General features: G+C 41.4%; 2 protein-coding genes across 4 annotated transcripts in view; one reads left to right on the forward strand and one right to left on the reverse strand.

Annotated features, from left to right (window-relative positions):
• The window catches only part of SLC35A5 (solute carrier family 35 member A5), a 65,943-nt gene that overhangs the window by 28,802 nt on the left and 13,794 nt on the right, over window positions 1-23,347 (reverse strand). The window lies entirely within an intron of this gene.
• Window positions 718-22,014, forward strand: CCDC80 (coiled-coil domain containing 80). Of its 2 annotated transcripts, none has more exons than XM_032680205.1 (8): window positions 718-1,363; window positions 1,671-3,571; window positions 7,594-7,750; window positions 12,179-12,315; window positions 12,935-13,083; window positions 16,313-16,416; window positions 17,987-18,067; window positions 20,734-22,014. In XM_032680205.1, exons 2-8 carry the CDS (start codon window positions 1,679-1,681, stop codon window positions 21,078-21,080), a joined length of 2,868 nt encoding a protein of 955 aa, XP_032536096.1. In that variant the 5' UTR covers window positions 718-1,363; window positions 1,671-1,678; the 3' UTR covers window positions 21,081-22,014. The 2 variants fall into 2 exon arrangements, with proteins under 2 accessions (XP_032536096.1, XP_032536095.1); XM_032680204.1 differs by having other exon boundaries at window positions 719-1,326.

Raw genomic sequence — 23,347 nt, forward strand, 5'->3', positions numbered from 1 at the left:
AGGGCGCACTCTGAAGCCAGTGTGAATCTGTTAAAGACCAGGTGTTGGCAGCACAGCCGTGCCAGTTTACGTCAGCTCAATAGAATGGTGTCGTTTACACCATAAAGGGAGAGCAAAAGACATGACCCTGTCTTTAGCCTTGTCTCGTTAGGTATTTTTGTACCTTTTATCTTTTTTTTTTTTCACTGCTAGTGCACATTCATGGGAAATACATATGACCCTAATTTCAGTACAATAATAAACAAGCTGATCTCTTTAAAAACTACAAATTAACAAACAGCTATGCCCATATGATGTTTTGCAGGAAAGAATATACTGACACACACAAAGACTTGAAAGAGAAATTGGTTGGAAAGTGAAGAGAAGTTGGATTTCACTGAGGAACTCCCAGAAAGCAATAAAAAAGAAGGAAAGGGGGAATAGGAGGTAGAAATTATGAGGTTAAAAAATAATCATTCTTAAACACCAGAGCTGTTATTGATACTGATGGAGAAACGCACTTCTCACAGGACTATTTTTTGTCCAACTAGTGTCTGTTAAATGGGAGGAAAGAGAAAGCTGGGGTTGGAGAACACCAGGGAGCTGGGATGCGTGAAGGAAAGAGTTAAGGCTGGAGTCACCCTCTCTGAAGTGCTCTGTGATGCTGTGCAGTGTTTCAGCCCCCTGAGCCTTCCTCCTCCTCCCTCCCTGTGTCAGACTGGGGAGGAGGCGGGTTCTGCTGAGCTGTTAAATCCTGAGTGAAGTTTCCCCCATTTCCAGTGGCCACCGTTGTCTGAGGCGGGTTCGGAGCAGGGCTGGGGTTGCCCTGACATTTCTGGGACCACGGCCAGCCAAGAAGAAAAAAAGACGAGTGTTTTACAATTTGCTTTTGTCAAAGTGTGGAGAAAGAGAAGCGTCCTTTCTTTTTTTTTCAGCATCACATTCCTGTGTTTTTCTTCAGCCTGGAAAATATATTAGTGCTGGTGCTTTCCTCTCTGGAAACAAAGAAGCTAAACGGGACTGAGGAAGCAAGGAGTGGGAAGGGAAGTATAAAACAGAGAGACTTGGAGCAGCCCGGAGTTCCCTTTCCTTAAATGAAATCCCTGCCTGTGTGGGTAACCGGCACAGCAAAAATCCAGACCTGCAGGTAAATGGAGAAGCAGAGATCACAAAGGAAATTTCCACTAACCTCATCCTGCTTGTCAAGAAGGTGAAGAAGAGAGTTAAAAGATACACAAGACAGGCTCTGGAACCTGTTGGGCTGTGCAAAGATAAATCACTAAGCAGCAGCAAAGCTGTATGGTCTCCTTTTAAAGGAAAAAGACGTGAAACCTCATCTCTGGAAGTGTAAGTTTCAAGTCAACTTCTTGGCTTTCTGCTCTAGGTACGGGACCCTTTCTCTGTGTGTCTGCATGTGTGTGTAGTGAGAGCATGAGAGAGACAGAGAGAAGGATGCAGATCACAGTGTCCTTTTGGATAGACAATATCATGTTACAGAAGGATGATCTCATTTGTTCATAAAATTGTGTTTTTCCAAAAATAACTGTAAAATCTACAAAGCCACTAGGGCAGGACTGAGGTGTAATCAGCACTTATAAATCACAAAAACCAGCCAGCCTACGCTTTTTGCAAGGTATCATCATACTGTTACCGCCTAACTTTTTCTTTTTCTCCTCCCCCTCCTTATACAGATTGCACAATGAACTGGAGGCCAGCTCTCAGCTTAGCCCTGCTGTGGGCAGCATGGTTAGTGTGTGGCTCTGAGAAGACAGAGAGGTTGGCAGAGAGAGGGAGCCATGGAGTAAGGAAAGTGCCTCTGGCTTACAGGGCTTCAAGCAGTGTCCTAAGAAGGTCTGGAGCATCCCTGAGGAATTCAAGTCCAAATCCTCAACACCCTGTCTCCAAGAGGGATTCTTCCACACCTCCAAAACCACCTGCCAATCTCCTCCAAGGGGAAGCACGTTCCCAGGCCAGGGGCACGGGGACCAGAACGAGATGGGTACAGAGACTCACAGCTGCAGCCAAATACTCCAAGTCTGAGATGATTAAGGATGAAGGGATATCCTCTGCCTCACAGTCACGAGTGGTACGTTTCCCTTCAGGGTCAAGTTCCCCCAATGTCCTGGCCAGCTTTGCAGGGAAAAATCGGGTGTGGGTCATTTCTGCCCCCCATGCCTCTGAGGGCTACTACCGGCTCATGATGAGCCTGCTGAAAAATGATGTTTACTGTGAACTGGCCGAGAGGCACATCCAGCAGATTGTGTTGTTCCATGAAGAAGGGGAAGAAGGGGGGAAAGTCAGAAGGATAACCAATGAAGGAAAAATCCTGGAACAGCCACTAGATCCTGCCCTCATCCCTAAGCTCATGAGCTTTCTGAAACTGGAGAAAGGGAAATTTGGCATGGTACTGTTGAAGAAAACTCTGCAGGTGGAGGAAAGGTATCCTTATCCAGTCAGGCTAGAGGCCATGTACGAAGTCATTGATCAGAACCCCATAAGAAAAATTGAGAAGATGAGGCAGAAGGGCTTCATCCAGACTTGCAAAGCAGCTGGAGTGGAGGGGCAAGTGGTTGAGGAAGGCAATAATGGAGGCAGCACCCAGCCTACCCCTGGTGGTGAACATGCCCAGGTGTCAGCAAGGAAGGAGGAGCCAAGGAAGAACAATAATCAGCCAATAAGGACCAAAACAGTGAGGAAACCAATGACAACCACAGTGGCCACTCCTCTGCCTACAGTAAGGACCACTACTCTCCCTCCCACCACCACAACTACTCGTGCCACCACCCGTGCAGTGACAACAGCAGGCCGGTCTACAACAACTACACCCCTCCCTACCACACAGAGGACCTGGACCACAAAGTCACATTCCACCACAGAGTACCACAGGCTGCCAGTAGCCCCTGATGCCACCACTCCACGAGTCACAGCCTCTGAGGACTTCTACTCTCCTGTGTGGAAAGCAAACCGCAGGGACCGTCAGCGTGGACAGTCGGAGAAACAACAGGCAGCCACACGGAAACCAAACAAAGCTGCCCGCTATGACAGTTTCACAGAAGTCCCAACAGCTCCCTCAGTGCACTATACAAAGGCAAATGTGGGTAGATTTAAAGATAACCGAACAGACAGAAAGGACTATAACCATAGGGACCTGAATGTCACACCAGGGCAACACAAACCAATTAAGACTAAACCACCAAAAAAGAAGGCCCAAGAAAAGATACTGAGTAATGAATATGAGGATAAATATGACCCGAGCAAGCCTGCTAGTTCCCATTTAGAGGAACAGTTTGCAGTGGGAAATATTCCCCCAAAGAAAGGAAAAGAATCAAAGAAGCATGAGCGAATGGATAAACCTGAGAAGAAGAAGAAGAAGGACAGACCTGACAAGCAGCAGAAGAGTGAAAAGCAGTCCAAGAAGGACAAAGCTGAGAAAAAGAGCAAGCAGGACAAAGACCGCAGCAAGAAGAATAAGAAGGGGAGCAGGACTGAAAATGAGGATTTTCCCAAGCCCAATAAGAAGCCTTTCCTACAGCCTCCCAGGAAATCAGCAACCAACCTCCTGGAATATTTTGAAGGCAAAAGGCGGCTCATCGTAAGTACCTTGTTCATCTGAATCTTATTACCTAAACGAAGTCACATCTCCCTCCTGGCAGGAATATGTGGAACTGTAAGTTTGCGGTGGTTTTATATTACTCTTTTTGGTGCTTTTGTTCAAGAGGTAAAATTTCTAGACCCAAACAACCGTATTCAACATGGAAGGTTTTGCAGACTCATATTGGAAATCTTATATGCAGCAGCCAAAAATTAAACTAAAACTTCTTCCCAGTCACCTCCGTGAGCCCCCATATAGCCATCAGTTTATCTTGTTTCCAGTGGATATGTAGGTGTCAGGATCTGTATCAGTATGATCAGTAAAATGAGGTTCCAGTGTGGATTACACCCATTCACCACTTTAGGGAACTTGCCAATGTTACCACATTTCAATGCTCAGCATGTCCTGCCAGCTGGCACACCTGCTTCATATTGGTGCTGGTGTCCTAAAACTGGAAGCAAGCCAGGTGTTTTGGCAATACTAGTGCGTGTCTGACTGAAGATACGCACAAAGGCTTGTGATCAGATGCCCTGAGGGATGGGGAATTTGGGATTAAGATCTAATGGGAATTTGGCATTCAGATCTCCTAGACATCTTCAGAGGTCCTGTGCAAAATTTATTTTGGTTTGGTTTTGTTCTCCTGCTGTTTTTATTAAACTATAACACTATAATAAGTTTTCATGTCTGAGAACTTCAGCGTGATCTGGAGTTACTTGTCCCTGGGTTTAATAGTGCTGTATGTTTTTCCAACTACTTATCATAAAAACCACTTCACCTGGGACAGGAAACAGTTCTAGTTGTAATAGAAATGTTTTTTCTGGCAGATGGGACATATTCTGAAGGGTACACTTTGAAAAACAGTTCTTTAAAAATATTATTGAGGGAGCTGATTTTTTGCAATTATTCTACTGCAAGCTGGCCTGTTTCACAGTTATTGTCTGATAGTCAGTGTCAAAACACACCTTTGACTTTCATGCTCTATATTCCAATACAAATAGCTAAGATGCCAAGCTAAGATGCCAAGTTAAGATTCCAACCACTGGAATTTAATTAATCATTCTGCTGATGATTCATGGACCTGAACAGAAGGCAACTTTCTTCTCCTCCCCTCCATTCTTCCAGCTGTAGGGCTAGCATTGGAAGTGGAAAAAAGCCATATATTTGAAAAATCTGAACTTGATTGAATTTTGCAAATAATATCTCTTAGTTACTTGTTAACTAATATTTAGCCAAATCAAAAGCTCGAGAGAGAAATTATGCAAAAGTTGGGATCTTTGACATTTGGTCTCAATGTTGTGACTTTCAAGAATATGTGTAGCATCAGGACAAATAAAAACAAACTTGGAAAAAAAGAGTCAAAAGCAGAGCTCACAGATGTCAGGCTGCTAATTCATTACACCACCACAGTCCTGGCAACTTAAAGGGTTGTCTGAAATTTGAACCTTCTGATACTAGGCCACTTCTCAGCTGGATCTCCAAGCAAAAAGTTGCACAATCTCAGGCTGTCAGGCCAAAACTCACTGAAGACATATGACTATGCCACGCTGAACTTCACTTTTCCAGAACCTAAAATCATCCTCAGCCTTGGAGAATAGGTTTGATTTGGTTATTAGTAAAAGCAGTGGCTGAATTCTACTATCTCTTTGCCATGAATGGAACACGTGGAAAAAAGAGAACTTCTCAAGATTCTTTGAACCCACACATATGCCTTTTTGCATCCCTTCCTATCAAACTGCTCTGTTCCATTAGGGTCAGTCCCTCCAGTTAGATGAACTCTATCATTCATGAGTCTTTAAAACCTCCCCTGGAGACTTAAGCCACACTGCTGCAGAAGTGTCTCTATGCAATTTTTTCCCTCTTGCTTTTGCATCTTTCAGATGCCTTAATAGACTGGTTCCCAAAGACATTGCTTCAGTCCTTTTCCAAAGGTCTTTTGAGAGAGACATGGGTTTTTAAGTTCTAGATCATTAAGGATTTAAGATTTCAGCATGAATTTCAAACACCCAGATTTTTGAAAGCTATTCTGGGTTAAGTTCAAGTAATGACAAATATAGGTCCCAGGTGCAGAAAGTAAAAAAAAAAAAAAGGTATCAATTTTGAGTCCTGTAGCCCCATCTCTCTATAGTGAGGCTTTTATTGCAGTCTTACTAATGTTGAGAAATTTTGGCTAGTGAGTTTGGGTTCTTTGTTTATTTCCCTGTGGTGATGAAATGCAGACTGACAGTTTATATAGCAGCCTCCCAGTACCTAAAGGGAGCATATAAAGAAAAAGAGTGGAAGCTGTGGATACCCCAACCCTGGACCCTGGAAGTGTTCAAGGCTAGGCTGGATGGGGTTTTGAGCAACCTAGTTTAATGGAAGGTACCCCTGCCCATGGCAGAGGGGTTGGAATTCGGGGATCTTGAAGGTCCCTTCCAACCCAAACCATTCTGTGATTCTATGATGCAAACACAGATAGATATAGCGTATATAATGCCTGGGTTAAAACAGTCCTGGCACAAAGCTTTGATTTGCAGTTTGCTTTGCCTCTTAAATGATCCCTGCTTTGTTCTACAAGGTTTGATGAAGCAGATCAAATTCAGGCCTGCATCTGCTTTCCAGCTTATGACCTCCAAAACTAGGAGGACAATACAAAACCCATGGTCTGGTTTTGATCTCAGTCCTCAAATCCTTTTCATGACTCTTTTTCGTTCCATTTAAGCATTTCTATGCCATTTAAAAGCAACGTGCTACATGCTGTAGCCCAGAACTCAAATCCTCTTTGTGTCTGACTCTCATTCACCTTCATGTTCCAGTGTTGTAGCTGTGCCACGGGCCTTTGCATAAATGAGAGACAGATCTTATAAGCCCAGAAATATATTTTACATTTCAGTAAATTGATGAATTGGATTTATAAAGAGTGTATCATAAAAATTAACCTCCAGGCCCTACAAACTTCAGAAGGCAGCTAGAAAATGATTCCACCTGTTACAGACTAAAGCATAAGCTTGCAATTGAAGGATTCTGGTGATTATTTGTGACCTTAAACCATAAAATTTGGATCCAGATTCCAGCTCCCTTTATGTTTGGGGGATCAGTGGCAGGTGGTTGATTGCAGTCCACTGCTGCTAGTCAGAAGGATTACGCTGCTAGAGCTGCAGCATCCCTAGCCACCTTCTGCTGGAAACTGCTGCATAGGACCACTGAATGGTGTTACACACACACACACACCTTCCCTGGAATATTTGCATCCCAGTCGCTGATGAAGGATCTAAGTCACGTGCTTTAAATTTTTTATAAATTAAATCTTTGCAATTCTTAGAAGGCTTTGAAATAAGTACTACAAACCATACAGAGTTTTTATACTTTTGTTGTTGTAATTATTCCTCTTCTTCCTCTCCCCCCATAGCCGTGTCTTCTAGCAAATATAAGTCCCAAAAGACATCAAAATGGCTTAAAACAAACAAAAGCTAAATCAGCCATTTTCAGATGAGATCACAGTGGCCTTAGCAAGTCTTCAAGGTCTTCTTATATGGCCATCAGTTACATAAGTATTCATGTAGCCCTTTTCACTCACCCCTTGACAGACAAAATAGCCACTGCGAGCCCTGCCTGGACCATGGGATAAGGCCAGAGCAGCTGCCATGTTCCCAGCGCTCCCACTGTGAGTGAGTAACAGGAATCCTAGATTCATGACACCACTGAAGGCTGTGAGGGGGACCTGGTAGGACTGGCAGGGCAAGGGATAATAGGAAAATACATGGTTTTCTGTAAAATCCAATGCTTTCTTCTACCAGAATTGTGGAGAGACAGTGGAGGAGCTTATGCAACCAGCAGGACATGCTTCCAAAAGTTTTCCCGTGGCTGATTGAACACCTTTGGGTTAGACCTGGGCCTGAAGGTACACTCCAAACACAAATAAATAACAGCTTTATGAGAAAGATAGCCCAATTTGCAAACAGTGACTATTTCTCCTTCAGTAAAATACTCATCTGCTTCATTCCTTATACTAAACAAGCTCTTTTATCTCTGCCACCAACCAGCTGATCACAACCCCCAAGGCGGACAACACCATGTACGTACAGCAGCGAGACGAGTATCTGGAGAGCTTCTGCAAGATGGCAACGAGGAAGATCTCAGTCATTACAATTTTTGGCACCATGAACAACAGCAGCATGAAAATTGACCACTTCCAGCTAGGTTCTTTTTTTTTTAATGATTTCTTTACATCTCATGGGCACAATATAGACAGCAAAGGAAGAAATCTCCCCAGCTTGGGTCAAAATCTAAGCAGGATCTGTTGCTGTGGTCCAGTTGACTTTCAAACCCATTCCTCCTCCCTCCATGCTAACTACCCTCCCTGTTATATTTACATAAGTGTCTCTAGTATTTTCCATGGTTAGGTTTCCAGTGCTGTAACTTGAGCACCTTCAGCTTTCTTTGTGGGAATTCTTAAAGCCAGTAAAACAGTGGAACAGTGAAAAGGCGGGATAAAAATGAGATTAGGGCATGGGACAGAAAGAGGAAATTAAGCTGAGCTCTACCAATATCCTGAATACCAACCTCACTGCCCAACTTAAAGACTGCACTAATACAATGCCCTCCTGCCCTTGGTTTTTGCAAGACATCAGCCATGGGTGGCTAGATACTTACAGAAACTGACTGTTGTCATGAAGGAGAGAAGATTGGGGGTAGGAAACACTGAAGGGAATTGTTTGAGAGTATATTAAAAATTTGGCCCAAGTTAATCCCATTTTGAAGTTCAACATCATTATCTCCCCACTGCCATATAATATTTTCTCATGCCTTTGTACTCCTCACAGGGTCCTGGAATTCTTTATTCTTCAGAGGCGTACACTAGTTAAACCCAGGACAGAGTAGGGTGATAGTTAAAACCTTTGCCATGAGTTCCTTTTTTTTGCAAGATCAGCCCCCCACAGCAAGGAGAGGTCCAGGTGCATTTTCCTCTCTGTGTTGGTAAACAGGTATTATTTTTAGAAGATTTCAACCACAGCCTCTAGGTATGGACAACCTTAAAAATTTGCACAAGCATACCTGATATTTAAAGACTGGGGATCCATTTCTCTTAGGCAGCTTTGAAACAACTGCTCTCAGTGTTCAGGTCCTGGGGAAGCACTCACCAAAGCCAGTGAGAACCATTCCTATCATAATAGTAATGTTTGGACAAAGATTTCGGGTCCCAGTCCAGCAAAGCACTTAAGCTTAGGTGTCTCTTGAACCATGTGCACTATCTCATTGCTGTCTGCATCTAAAGGTTAACAGCACTGTGAATGCTTTGCTGGATGAAGCTGAAGAAATACAAATATTCTACAATTCTATTCTACAAATAGAATAAAAGCTGTTAGTTTTGCTTTTAAGTCCACCACAGCTTTCCCCTCAAAGTTCATCTGGTTTTACCAAACTTTGGGGAGAGATGTGTGATAGAACAGAAAGCTCAGGACCACACCAGCTCCAGGGTGTTGCAGGCTGGGCATATAACTGGCCAGAAGATCACAGATTTATGTCTGGCTTCCAGCTGTGCCTCTGCTACTCTCAGAGGGAGAGGACCTAACAGGGGACCTAGCCTTGTGTTCCTGAATGACAGTGAGTCACAAATCCTGCCAGACTGTCCATTTGTGCATCTCCATGACAAATCAGGAGCAGTACAGGATTTTCCACACCAGGCCAAGGTTACTCAAGGACACTTTCTGTGTACCTAGACCCATCTGCCTGTCAGTGGACTGCTTAGGGTTATATTTAGCTTCTAGTCTGGCTAATAAACAGATATTCACTCTGACATAGACCATACTCTTTCAGTTCTAAACTTTACCTACATCCAAACTTTCCCCAAACCACATGACTGTATATAACAGCTGAATTCTCACAGAAGAAATTAAATTGTTCAAGAAATTCAGGAGACTTAGAAGGGTATAGGTTAAGCCTTACATGAAGTTCATCTTATAGTGCTGCTGAAAACACCAAATCCTGAGCTTTTTAGAAAGTTCAAATAATACAAACATCTTTCTGTTCTACCTCTCCTTCTCCCCTACCCTTCCTGTTTGCATGGCATCTTCAAGACTCACTCTCTGTCACCACCAGAGGTAGCAAATGTTTCTCCTAAGAAACGTTTTGTTCACAGCATGTATGATATAGTGAGAAGCCTGAGCACCCAGCATGATGAGGTCTGCTCAGAGTGCTGCATCTTGGATTGCAATACAAACAGACAACAACAGAAAAGTCCACAGAAAAGACTTTTCACTTGAAATTTCAAACACATTTAGAACTAGTGAATGAAAGAGCTCATTGACACTGGCCAAGATCAGCTCATAGTGAAACCAAAGAGTATTTCCCAGTTTCCCACTGGAATGACACAAAAGCTGAGTGTCACTTCTAAACAGTAACTCATCTTCCCAGCCTGTCTAGCTGCCAAAGATATATGGAGAAACATTTCCACACTCTTTCAGTGACCTTTCTAGAAAAAGCAAAGGGAGTGAGAATTTTGCAGGTAGCAGCAGACAGTCTCAAATCCTGTGGTTTGTCATGCTGAACCCAAATGTCCTTCATGAGGTTGAGGTCAGGGACAAGTAGTGAATTGGAAAGAGGCAATTAGGTTAAATTATTTTTTTTCTCTCTACAGAAATCACTTCTAAGTTTGGAAGGCAGGCCAGCCTTTGTGGCATTATTTTTTTCCTTGAAACGTTTTTCTGTATCACTCTCTGTAATTTAATTTTCTTCTTTTTATCATAAGTTTTGAAAGAAGATCTCCCAACAATGAAACTCTAAAGTGCTAACTTCATACTGTTATCTAGAGTATAAAGCAGAAGAGTGCCATGGGTTGGTTGGTCTAAGGTACTGCTGTACATCAAATTTCACAATAACAATTTTTGCACTATTCTACCTCCATCTAGGCCAATGAGATAATTTTTGCTTTAAATATGATTCTTTGGTCTGTGTTTTAATGGTCATGCTTGCCATTAGTAACATGTAAACCTCACTTATGAAGCATTGATACATGATTTACATATCTTTTATGAAGTGAATAACCAACTAGCATATGCAGCAGCCCACCCAATGGGAAATTGATAACATTGCCTGTTAATTCTTTACAAAACTTTCAACTGAGGTACATATATCCATAAAAACCCATATATATTACATCTATAGCTTGATTAGTATAACCAAATTTTAAAATTTGCTGGTTTGGCTTTTATTCTGTAAGAAGAGGGTTCAAAGTGTGAAACCTAAAGGTCAGATTCTGATTCAGATATTTTCCCAAAATTTTAATTCAGAAGTTTCATTCAGTCTATACACAGATTGGACCTACTGCAAATTTTGAAACAGCCTTAAAGGCTATGGATGTTTAAAAAATTAGTTAGAATGCTTTGTTGTATAATGCATCAATTATTTTCTGTTGCTGTGTGATCAACTTGGATAATTAATCTCATCTCTATTTTCTGGTGAATAATTATGGAGCAGGGGACTGGCAAGTTGTACCTCTGGATTTTACCTCTTGATCACCTCTCATGTCTCTGACTTCAGGCAGGTTACTTAAGCCATGGCTGGGATTTCTGAGACTGTGAATATTAATATTCATAGTGGTGTCACAGGGTATAGACAAGTAACGTTTGCAGGGAGCTCTTGGGTGCCCAAGTGACATTTCCCTTTGTGTGTGATTTAGCTTGTCTCTAGTTTTCCAGGCCCACGGTTGCATATGGAGGCTTGTTCCAGCACTGTTGCAGTTATATAGGACTGTGCTGGATGCTGGAGCTGAGGCTGAGCTGATGACAGGGAGGCTTTCAGGACGTGACCCCAATACACCCTGGTTCCACAGGAAGTAAGGAACCTCACCACCTCCACAGGCTTGTCTTCAAATCTCTGTCTTCAGAGGTCTTTTTCTCTTCAAATGTTTAGGAATGTTTTCCTGGGGTGGAGCACTGACTAGGTACAAAACATTCTCAGAATTAAGGTTTGGTCTGTCAGGGTGCTAGAATAGGAAAGACATCAGCACACAGATGGAGGAGGGAGTATCAAAGCAGGGTCTATAGAGAGGTGTGCTGTAAGGACTGCAGCATTCAAAACACATTAAACAGTTTCTGATTTCTTGTAGTCACTAAACTTTGCATGTAATTTTTTTAAGACTGGCAAGGTTAACTCTAGTGTCCTGGCCAACCTCAAGCTGTTCTAGCTATATTTTACTGACCTAAATTATCCATGCTGTTTCATTTGCACATGGTGCACATTGTCAAAATTTCTACTGTCTTTTCCAGAAATGGCTGCATTTCAGGAGCTGGTGAAACGATTAGTACATGCATATACATGAATGAGATAATACCAAAAAAATCTAAAAGATCTTTCCAGGAAAAAGGAAGATTTTTCAAAAGAATGAAGAAATGTTAAATACTGAAGTGCACATGCCCTAGGATAGACTGATTTTCAAAGAATATTGGAACTGAAAACTGGACAGTTAAAAGTCATAATACCATACTGATGGTTTTTAATATCTTGTCTATGCAGCAGGAAGAGAGCTTCTGGGAAATTAATTTTCCCCCTTCTTTCAAGTTTGGAATTAAAGGCAGAGTGCTGCGTGATTCCACAACTATTTTTATTTCTCCTTTGTCTCACATTAAGATAATGAAAAGCCCATGAAAGTGATAGAGGATGAAGACCTTGTGGACCAGCAGCTCATCAGCGAGTTGAGGAAAGAATATGGGATGACCTACAATGACTTTTTCATGGTGCTTACTGACATTGACATGAAGGTCAAGGTGAGGTTTCAACTCTTCAAAGAAAAGGCATTGAAACAATATGAAAAAAAATAATTTTTAGGAAATTACATTGCAGCCTTTTACATGAGGTACATAAGAGACCAATGCTGGACTTGGTCATTGTTGGAGGACAAGAAAAAGAGCAGCAAGAAATTTTCAGGAATTTTGTAGCTATCTTCATTTTCTGCGCTTAGGGGATTTCAGGAATTGTGGATTTCTGCTGGAATGGTGAGGAACAGGACCCCCAGCTGACAGGGGTTTTAATGTAGTACCCAGCATTCTAAAGCATGCAGTTTGGCCACTCAAAGGGATGCCAGCACAGTGCATATGGACAATCCTCTAGTTGAATGGCCTGACAGAAGAATATAATGATAATTTTTTGCCTGCAATGTCCTGGCTTTATCACATTGGGCAAATACTGAAAATATGCCACTTCCAAAGGGCAGTCTGATTGCAAAAGCAATAATATTTTCCATGGTTTCTGATATGTTTTAGGCTTTGTTACCTGTGTGTAAATAGGACTACTTGAATCTCTATATTCCTATGGTGCTGTGATGCACGCAGAAAGGCTGCTAATATGAGCATCCTTATACTCATCTGTTTTGTTTTTTTTTAACAGCAATACTATGAAGTACCCATAGCAATGAAGTCTGTGTTTGATTTGATTGACACCTTCCAGTCACGAATTAAAGACATGGAAAGACAGAAAAAAGAGGGCATTGTCTGCAAAGAAGATAAGAAGCAATCCCTTGAGAGCTTCTTATCCAGGTATTATCTTCTGTTCTTATCTGCTGCTAGTTCTACTGATTATTGTTTTATAGGAAAAATACCCATACAACTATTTCTCTGATTTTTAAATATAAATTACTGAGTATTTACAGTGTTAAGCAAATAGAGAGACACAGCCAGAACTGAATGCAGTCTTGCACAGAATACTGGAAGTCAAGAAGGATGTTTCCTGACTGACTGCACCTTCTTTGGACACTGACTTTCAGTACCTCAGTTCCTCCCATCATGACATGGAGATCATAACACTGATTTACATTAGAAGAGCAAATAAGGATTAATTCACAGATGTTAGCTCAGTGCTTTGAATGTATGAAGCACAGTGTTTATGTGTTTCGATCACCGACCATCCCAATCTCATTAATCCCATTCTAATCCCTTCCATGTACTTCAAATCAGCAATTAATTCTCTGTAACTTCCTTTTTATCCTGCTTGAGATAACAGTTGGTCTTGGTCAGTATTAGTCATGCATATTATTAAAGGTCTGGCAGATGTCTCTTGCAAAATGTTTGAGAGACATTTTGCAGAAAGAAAGTTTTGTTTATGCAATCTCTATATGCCATATTATTGCTCTACTTGTGAGACCTAAATTCTAGGCAATAAATATGTCTGGACTGTGGGAATTCAGATCCACAGAAGAGCTGTGCAGCTACAGCCCTCTCTGTCACAGGATAATTTACATGAAATTAAGGTTACCCCATCACTCTGGGTAGGCTTTACTTGTTACAACTTTACAACTGCATCCTCCTCACATACTGTTGGAATCTGTGGGAATACACTGTTAATGCCAGATGGTTTTAAAAATAACTGAGGCAACATGTTGGATTCTGATGAGGGAGGAAAGGAGCAACAAGTAAATGAATAGGTTGTTGGTTCATAAACATTTTAAAATTCTATGGCCACTTCAACAGAAAGGGAACCTTTAGCAAGATCCACCCCACCCACCTCACCACCTCCTGTTTAGGTCTCAGTGATTCATCCCCAAGACCACCAAGAAGAACCACAGTTCGGAAACAGCTGATCAACACAAGAAAGAGGCTTGTATTCTGGAAAGGGATGGGCCCCAAATCCTTCTTTGCTTGGAAATCGCCCTAGTAATAAACACACATTAGAAAAACAGGTCCAAAAAATACAGAATGTTGCATCTATAAACAGAACTGCCACTGTACAGAATGCATTTGTTGTTTGCGAAAGAAGCATCAGGCTTTAAATATTGGGTAGACTTCTCTAGCCACATTAACTGGTCAGATTCCCAGCAAGATTCATTCCAGCTTTGTCCAAGGTTATGTTCCCAGTTGAACAAGAGCCCTGGCATCATCTCCCTGGTGTTGCTCATTGGAGAGGTCAGTTATAATAACGCAAATATTGTTCTTAACAAGCCTGGCTGGCACGAAAGGAGACCATGAGAGCCAGAGCCGGCTTGAGTAATGCTTAAAATCCACATCTGTAAGGAGGAAGACCTTGAGTTTGGGAGGGAGGTCTCCTGTAACAGTGGGGACAACACTGGCTGTACTGCTCTCTGGGCTCACAAATCAGAACAGAATGCAAAACAGCTACAAGAGGAAGAAAGGATGCACACAGGAAAGGTATGGTAGATTTGTCAGGAGTATTGGTCCATGGCTTCTGATGTCAGAAATAAGGCATCAGTCTGTATATTAGTGTTGGTGAAGTAGCAGCTGTGACAGACCAACTGAATTAATTTCTCAATAAAACATAGGCCCAGACAAGCACACCAAATATACAGATTGCCTGGAGTGAGGGAATAAATAGCTTGAGTGGCTTTCAACACTTTTCGGCTCTGTGCATCTCTGAAGGAGATAATTAAAAAAATAGGAAGCAATTTAAGAGCATCTCAAAGAAACTTACAGTTTTGCCCTAGGCAAAATATGATCCAACATCTACGTTCTCAGTCACTGTTCATATGTAGCCAGGTGCTTTTCTATACAAAGTATCACAAAGATTATTTTGTTACACATTTTCAGAATAATGACACAAAATTTCCCTCCTTTCCTTCACACCACATATGTGATTCCTAATGCTTCTCATTCCTGTTCACATAACTGTACACACACACATCTTTGCTGTTCCTCCTGGGAAAGATTAAAATTGGGGTTGTTTGCTTTTCAAGGATTTAATTTTTAATTGTAAAAATACATATAAGTATCAATCAACAAGACAAAGACATCAGTATACACTGCTCTTTTAACAACTTGTTCTGTGACTGAGCAAGTTTCACCATATCTTCAGCTTTTCTCAAGTGAAGTAGAATTGACCCATTGCATTATCCCTTATTTTGAAATCTTCACATGGTGCTGCAGAAATGCAGGCTATTATTATAACAGAGTAACATCTGCATCCATTTAAAAGATCATTTCCTGCTATAAAAATATCTCTGCAGCTTTGCAAATTCCTATAAATCTGTTTTCTTTAGGTTAAGTGGAGAAGTAACTATATTCAAAAAAGAAATTGTTGAGAGAGTATTTAAATCCCGTAGAGTTAGAATTTTTAAAGGTTTCAAGTGTCCTTATGGCACTGCCTTTCCTTGACAGGAAAATGGAAAGACCTTTTTGTGCAAAATCTTGGTTAGATGGTGCAGCCCCTACTAAAGAAATATTTCAAGGTTTATCTTATTGCCCCATGCATGCCTTACATAGCCATAGGCTCACACAACCACATACTTATAAGCAAGCTCAGATTTAAAGCCCTGTTAAAGGTATTTGGAGCAAATGTGGTACAGGAAAAAAAGGAGGTCAGTGATTATTTACACAGAAGTATGAGTTATGTCTGAAATGAAGATACACCCTAATTCTCAGACAGCCCTTGAACTGCAAAATAACTGCGCAGTTCCAGTAGTGGTGACTGACGTAAAAGCTAAATGTCTAGTGAGGAATTCCACAGGAATCTTTCTCTCTTAAATATACACTTCTCTGCATTGCTGTAACTACTGAAGGGGGCTTTGAGCAAAGATTGTGAGCTTTCCAATGTTTGGTGAAGCAGTGGCACTGCAGGTGTTTCTATGAAAGTTTCGGAATTGCAAAATTCAAACCAAGCTTTACCCTCTCCCAGTGACAGACAGAACTGGGAATATTTCCCACCCAGCTGTTACTGACAAGTTGTGAGAGGTATGACATGTCTCAGCCTACAGCAAATGAAAATGCTGAGACAATTTGAGTCACATGTCATGACCACGCCCTGTCACTCTCTTTTCAGGTTCCGATGGAGAAGGAGGCTGGTAGTGATCTCTGCTCCCAGTGACGAAGATTGGGCTTATTCCCAGCAGCTTGCTGCTCTCAGTGGACAAGCCTGCAATTTTGGTGAGTCAAAAGAAATTATATTCTAGCTCCCCCAAACCACATCCTTCCTGATGATGTGATGCATTCCATCGCTGAAGTCTGAACACAGACAGTCTGAGAAGTCTGATAACTGAAAAGTTTCCTCCAAATTCAAACAGAAAAGGTTTGTTAAGCAGGTAGTACAGCACACTGACAGCTAAACAAAGTGTTCCATGGAATCATTTGTGTGAGGCAGAAAATGCTAGTGCTCCAAAGCTTCTCTCCAGGCTCGTACTTCAGGAGAACAATAGTATTTTCTTTTTTGTACTGCACAAATGAACGACATAAATAAAATGCTTTGGGAAGGGCAGATCCTGTAACATCCAGCTCAGAACTGGGCCAGGTATCAGAGAGATGCATGGATTTCCTTGCTGCTTCATTGCCCAAACAGGTAAAAATATTAATGGAAGCCACTTTAATCCAATAAAGGCCCTCCCAGACCCATAACTAGGTACTTAACGATCCAACTACATAGTCAGTGGAGAGACATGGGCTCCTCCAGCAGGCAACTAAGAGCAAGACCCAGAAACACTCTTCTGTCTTTTCATAATGAAGCGCAGAGAGACTTACTCGTTAAGTTCCTAGAAATGCCAATACCATACAGGGGGTAGACTTGACTCCCACAATAGAATGAAACAGGTTCCATTCAACAGCTGCTATATCACTACATTCCAATTACACCTGAAGGGAAATCTGCATAGTATCATTGTTTATTCATAGTCACCTGGCTTTCATTCAGAGCATCAGCGTCATCTTATTTCGTAACTACCAAAGTAAACTGCGACATGGACCACTGTAAAATGCTTTCTGAAGAATGGAATGTAACCAGAACAGTTATTATCCCCACCCTTTTAGGGACAGCTTAAAGGAGATCCAGTGAGTTTCTAAAGCCTTTGTCAACGTGTTTTAACTAAGAGGTATGTTTCCAAGCATCTTACTTCCAAGTTGTAAAACAGTTACATCAAAGATTTTTTAGATTGTACAGATGCATTTTACATGAGCAGTTTCTGCCATCCCTAAGGTCTTTCTTCAAAGCAGAGGCAACAGTCCAAGCCTCTGTGCAGCACAAATGAAAGAAGTGAGTACCTGTCATAAGCTATTTCCCTCACTCAGAGTTTAACTGGGATAGATTATATTGCCTCTAAATAATTTGTTGCAGCGCGTATGACAAGTAAAAGCCTTACTAGTGAACAAAACAGTGCAGAAACATTACAGATTTGGAGAATGGCCTCTGCAATTTACTGGCATATCTGATGCTTGTATCCCTATGCTACAGAACCACAGCACCACACTGCTGTCCTTGGGACACCAGCAACTGCTTTTATGCAACTGATTTACAATTCATGCAACACACCAGTTCATCCCTGTGTTTGGGACAAGTGATGTGACTGGCAGGGACTCCACAGAAATCAGTAACTCTTCCTTCTAGAGGGCTGGCTGAGACTGGGCCCTAATTTAGCAAGCACAGACCTGGGCTGATGAAACTGAAATCTGCCCAAGGATGAACAGAAAGATCTGGTCTGACTCACAACCTTCTTTATTTCCTCCACAGGTCTGCGCCACATAACTATTCTCAAATTGCTAGGACTTGGAGAAGATATTGGAGGCGTCTTAGAGTTGTATCCAATTAATGGTAAGCAACAGCTCCCAGTTTCTTCAGTACTACCCATGAAGGGCATTACACAGTGCTGAGTGCTTCTTTGCTGTAATTTCTTTAGAGGGATTGACAGTTTTTCCCTTTTGTTTTGTTTCTTTTAAGACATAAGTGTTTCTGCGCTAAACGTTATATAGGTTCTTCAGGACGTAAAAGCACAAATACCTAGAAGCTAACTCACACTTTTATCTCTCACCTAAATTTACATTCCCCAGTACACTCCTCTGCCAGCCTTGCTGTCAAGGGGATGTCTGTGTCTTTTACATGCTCAAGAGTTTGCAGGGCTAATAGAACACACACTCAGCAGATTTTCCTATATGGGTCCCTCATTCATATTCATAGAATGGCTTGGAGTGAATAGAACCTTTTAAAGATCATCAAGTTCCAACCCCCTGCCATAGGCAGGGACATCTTTCACTTGATTGGGTTGCTCAAAGCCCCATCTAACCTGGCCTTGAACTCTTCCAGAGATGGGGCATCCATCTGGGCAATCTGCTCCCGTGTCACACCTCCCTTATCCTAAAAAATGTCTTCCTTAAATCAAATCTAAATCTACCCTCTTTCAGTTTAAAACTATTACCCCCTGTCTTGTCTCTGTGAGCCCTGGTAAAAAGTCTTTCTTTCTCTGTCTTTCTTATAAGTACCCCTTAAGTATTCCACTTGCATCTCAGCAGGCTACTTCAAGTAGATATTCTCAGGAGAGGTCACTGTCAGGGTACTTTTCAAATGCTACAGGTTCCTCTACTACCTAATCCAAACAACTGTCTCCATCAGTAGAAGAACAGAGACAGAAAGGAGCTCATTTATCCCATCTCTGTTCCAACTGCTCTGTGCATGAAAGCATCCTAGTCCTTCTATAGCACAGGAACATTAAGTCCATGTATAAGAACAAATAAGAACAGAAGAAGCAAATGTCGCACTTCCATCAACGTTCTTGCAGCCTCTGCTTATTTTTCACTGAAGGCTTCATGATCTTGGTTATAGTTTCTATAAAGATCAAGAGTCCTCTTTTCTGTGTACTTGTCTAATGACCCTTTGATCCATGTTAACTCCTAGCATGTGTTCTCCTGTGAGAACCTCTACAGAGGTACCTTTTATCTGTCCTGAATATGGCCCCTGTAGCTTTGTTTGATGCCCCTTATTTCTTGTGTGGGGAAAAAGGTAAACATTTAATTCCTATCCATCCCTGTAGTGACATTCACAATTCTGCAGACCTCTCCCAACCCATCTACATGACAGACTGCAGTCCCCACTTACTTGGACATAAAATCATACAGAGTTGATTCCCAACCTGCGATCAACCTTGCTGCCTTTCTGACTTTTTTTTTCCCAGTTCTACTGTAGTCTTCTGAGGTCAGAGAACCAGAATTTCATGCAGTGCTTAAGATGCACACAAACAACAGGTTTCCATAGTAGAATAATAATACTGTTTCGTTATTATTTTCCTCATGATTTATAACATCTGGTTTTGCTGCTGGTCATTAGTGAGCACTGAACTAGCCTTTCATGAAACTCCTTCATAACCCTAAGATCTCACTGTCAAGTGGTGATGGTCAATCTTCATCATTTCTTATGGGGAGTGAGAAAGATTTTCACCATTTCTTATGTGGAGTCAGAAAAATTTTCACCATGTGTATCTCTTCAATCTGAATAGAATTTCTTCTCTAATTTTACTAATCAGTCACACAGCCTTACAAGGATCTTCTGCAATGCCTCACATCCTCAGTATACTTCACATCCTCAGTATACTTCCTAACCTCCATCCTCATACCTTACATGCATTATTTACAAATACACTGACCAGCACCAGTCCCAGCAAAATCACAGAACTTCACTGATGACTTCATTCCACTCCGGGTTATCATTCACTCCCACCTTGTTTCTGCTTTTCAACCAAACCATCAAAGTACCTTTTGAAGCCTTCTGGAAATCCACTTAATCTGTAACAGCCAGGCCACCCTTAACCACCTGCTTGCTGACCTCCTTCAGAGAATCTCAAATCTGTAAGGCAGGATGCCACTTTGTAAGCATTCAGCTGCCAAGCCAACTATGTATATATGTGCCCACTGATCTTAGTTGTGTTATAGTTTCTACTCATTTACCCAACACAGACTTCACACTTAAAAGCTTGGAGTTCACCAGATTTGCACTAGAACATGTACTTCGAAGTGGACATGACATCTACCACACCTCACATATCACGAGTGAGGTTCTATAGTGCCATTAATGACCCAGCAAATTCATCCTTCAATTCTTCTATCACGCTTCAATTCTTGTGATTTCTTTCACCATGACTGTTGTTCACATATGCCTTCTGCAATACATGAATTGGTGACACAAGCTGTATAGTAGTCAAAGAAGTTGGGTGACAAAAAGATGTACCACACTCCAGTAGCTTCAGCCTAGAGATAAAGGACAAGTTTACTAAATCTAACAAAACTGTTCAAAATACATCCTTAGTTCACAGTTCACAGTAGAGCAACTTCATTTTGGATCCAGGAAATCCTGAACTTGTAAATTACAAGCACCATACATTGCCAACTATTGGGCTGTATCCTATCTCATGTTGCTAACTCGCTTACCTACAAACCATCATCACTGCCTAAACAAAACATCAATGCTGATTTTATGTGATCACTTTCTAGGAAGCTCAACTGTAGACCGAGAAGACATCCCAGCTAACTTGGTGAAAGACATCCGAAATTATTTTCAAATTAGCCCAGAATATTTCTCCATGCTTCTAGTGGGGAAAGATGGAAACGTCAAGTCCTGGTATCCTTCTCCAATGTGGTCTATGGCGATTGTGTATGACCTGATTGATTCCATGCAGCTTCGGCGACAGGAGATGACAATTCAGCAGTCGCTCGGCATGCAGTGCCCAGATGATGAGTATGGTGGGTATGGCTACCATAGCTACCACCAGGGATACCAGGAAGGTTACCAAGATGACTACCGTCACCACGGGAGTTACCACCATGGATATCCATACTGAAAAGGGCAACTTAGCCTCTGACTGCCCCCTGTCTGCCTTCTAATAGCTATCCAAGCAATACATGGCCAGTTGCAGAAAGTCTTCCCAGGCCAACTAGATATCCACGCCTCGTTCTTCTACTGTTCGATCAAGGGACTTTGGTCATTTGCCTTCTCAAAAAACGCAGAAGCCTTTACAGTGAAGCAATTCAAACCAGTAGTATTGAAGCTTTAAACAATAAAGACTCCTTTATATTTTTAAACCTTTATAAACAAAGGCCATCAGCAGGTGCTGTTTGTATTAAAACCAAACAAAAAAACCCCCCCAGCCCCAGTCTATGGGCACTGCGGTAGGGCAGGACACAAACTGTCCAACAAATGTTGCAATGTGCTTTTTAATATTTTTTCTAAGAAGAAAAAAAATAAGTATATTTATTGGAAAGTGAGATTTCATTATGCTTATGGAGAAACAAAAGATCACACTTCAGGTCTCCCCCAGAAAAGGAAAATTTAAGAAAGAAGTATGGGGCGTGCTCTTTAAAAATAACAACAATAATAAAATCTTTTTGAAACACTTTGTTTAAAAAGACAGCACCCCTTCTACAGTGCATTAATACTGTAATTAGCTGACTTTATCAACGAAAATAAGATTTATGGCTATGGCAGAATTTGCTCCAATACAATATAAAGTTCTTAACTACAAAGCTTACTGCATAACCATTTATTCTTTTAATTGGAGTCCCTCTTCTCTTAGGTCCTGCCCATCTCACAACTAAATCCAAGTTAATGAGAGCTAAGTGGAAACACCAACCAGAGTCAGCATTGTCTGAAATACAGATAACTGAAAAGCATTATTTTTATCAGAAAACAAAATCTCATTCACATATATTTTAAATAAGTTGTAACTAGCTCTCTATAATAATGCTTTTAATTAAACTATTACTCTAAATTTCAAATTTTCTTTTACCTCTTCTTCTCATACCCTCCCCCATAAAAGTGATCTAGATTAAATGTTTATAAAACTATCTGAGATTAATTTGATCTGCTAAACCATCTCTATTTTTGGCACACTTTCTGAAATGGTTTTCTTCTCCCTTCTCATGGGTGTCTTTGGGCATTCGATTTGTTGCATCACCCTACTCTAATGAAACCAGTGGCAAGAGTTGCACATATAGCCATGGTTTCAACACAGCAGAAAGATGATGGAATATCCTGAAGTGAAGAAGGTACCATTCAAGCCTTCACAGTGGCACAGTGGTCACTTCTAACATTGAAGGTGTGCCTGACCAGTCACATTTCTTCTTATAATCCGTGATGTGGGTGCACATCACATATAGACACATGCAACAGGGCACTGGTAGTAGGTTTTGCCATCACAGCAATAGCACAGGAATAGGGAGAAGGCTACAGCCCTAAGCTGGCCAGAGCATGCTCTGCATGTGTTTTAGCATTTTCCTGATTTCTTCACTCAAAACTAGATGCTTTCTTTAGAAACTTAGCCACAAAACTTCAGACGTTGATTGCTCTTTTGAGTGTCAGAAAGGCAGACAGACGTGGAGGTCTCAAGGCCTTATTTTACAAACCTGGTCATCCCCTGAGGCTGGCTGCCCTTCGTATCACAAGGTCTAGTCAGCACAGGATACAGCTCCTGACTTACCCTTCTCAGGTGATTGGAGCTAAATGGGAGAAGGCAGGTATTTGACAGAACCAGTCTGAGAGGACTGCTGCCTGCAGAGAGCTTCCAAGCTCTCACTGACTACATCACTTCCACAGCTGAAAGCAGCGGACAGAGAAATTAAAAAAAAAAAAAGAAGAATCACAGAATGGAAAGGTTTCTAGAAAAAAATGGAGTGTCCTGTAGCTCATTTCTAGAAAACAAGTGCATCACTATATTAAGGTCAGCTGCCTAACTTTCCTTGCCTGAAGCAAAAACAGAGGAAAGTATCCCAGATGATTAACAGGCATCTCCTGTAGACAGAAAGAAAAACGCCTTTGGGGTGTTTTCTTTCAGGTGTTCATTTACTTTCCTGTAATCTTGTTTTCATGTAAAGTCTTTAAATGAAAGCCCTTTTAACTCACACTACAAATCATATAAACTAAATGTCCTCTGCTAAGCTGGAGGAAGATACAGTTAATTTACAAAAAAAAAAAAAAAAAAAAGAGTGCAACACCTAATCCAAATGGCCTTTTTTTTTAGCCCTGTCCAAAATTCAAAGTTAAGCTGGACAAGTACCAAACCCAGCCTAGGCATTCAGTGGGAATTGCATTAAAATACAACTTCAAACAAGT

Source organism: Chiroxiphia lanceolata, chromosome 2, assembly GCF_009829145.1.
Source record: "Chiroxiphia lanceolata isolate bChiLan1 chromosome 2, bChiLan1.pri, whole genome shotgun sequence".
Classification (NCBI taxonomy): domain Eukaryota; kingdom Metazoa; phylum Chordata; class Aves; order Passeriformes; family Pipridae; genus Chiroxiphia; species Chiroxiphia lanceolata.

Bases quoted from the DNA above. Each gene is read 5' to 3' on its own strand.
- CCDC80 (XM_032680205.1), top strand. From the start codon at position 1,679: ATGAACTGGAGGCCAGCTCTCAGCTTAGCCCTGCTGTGGGCAGCATGG. The intron at 12,316-12,934 runs GTGAGGTTTCAA...TTTTTTTAACAG, and splicing joins ACATTGACATGAAGGTCAAG to CAATACTATGAAGTACCCAT. The intron at 13,084-16,312 runs GTATTATCTTCT...CTCTCTTTTCAG, and splicing joins CTTGAGAGCTTCTTATCCAG to GTTCCGATGGAGAAGGAGGC.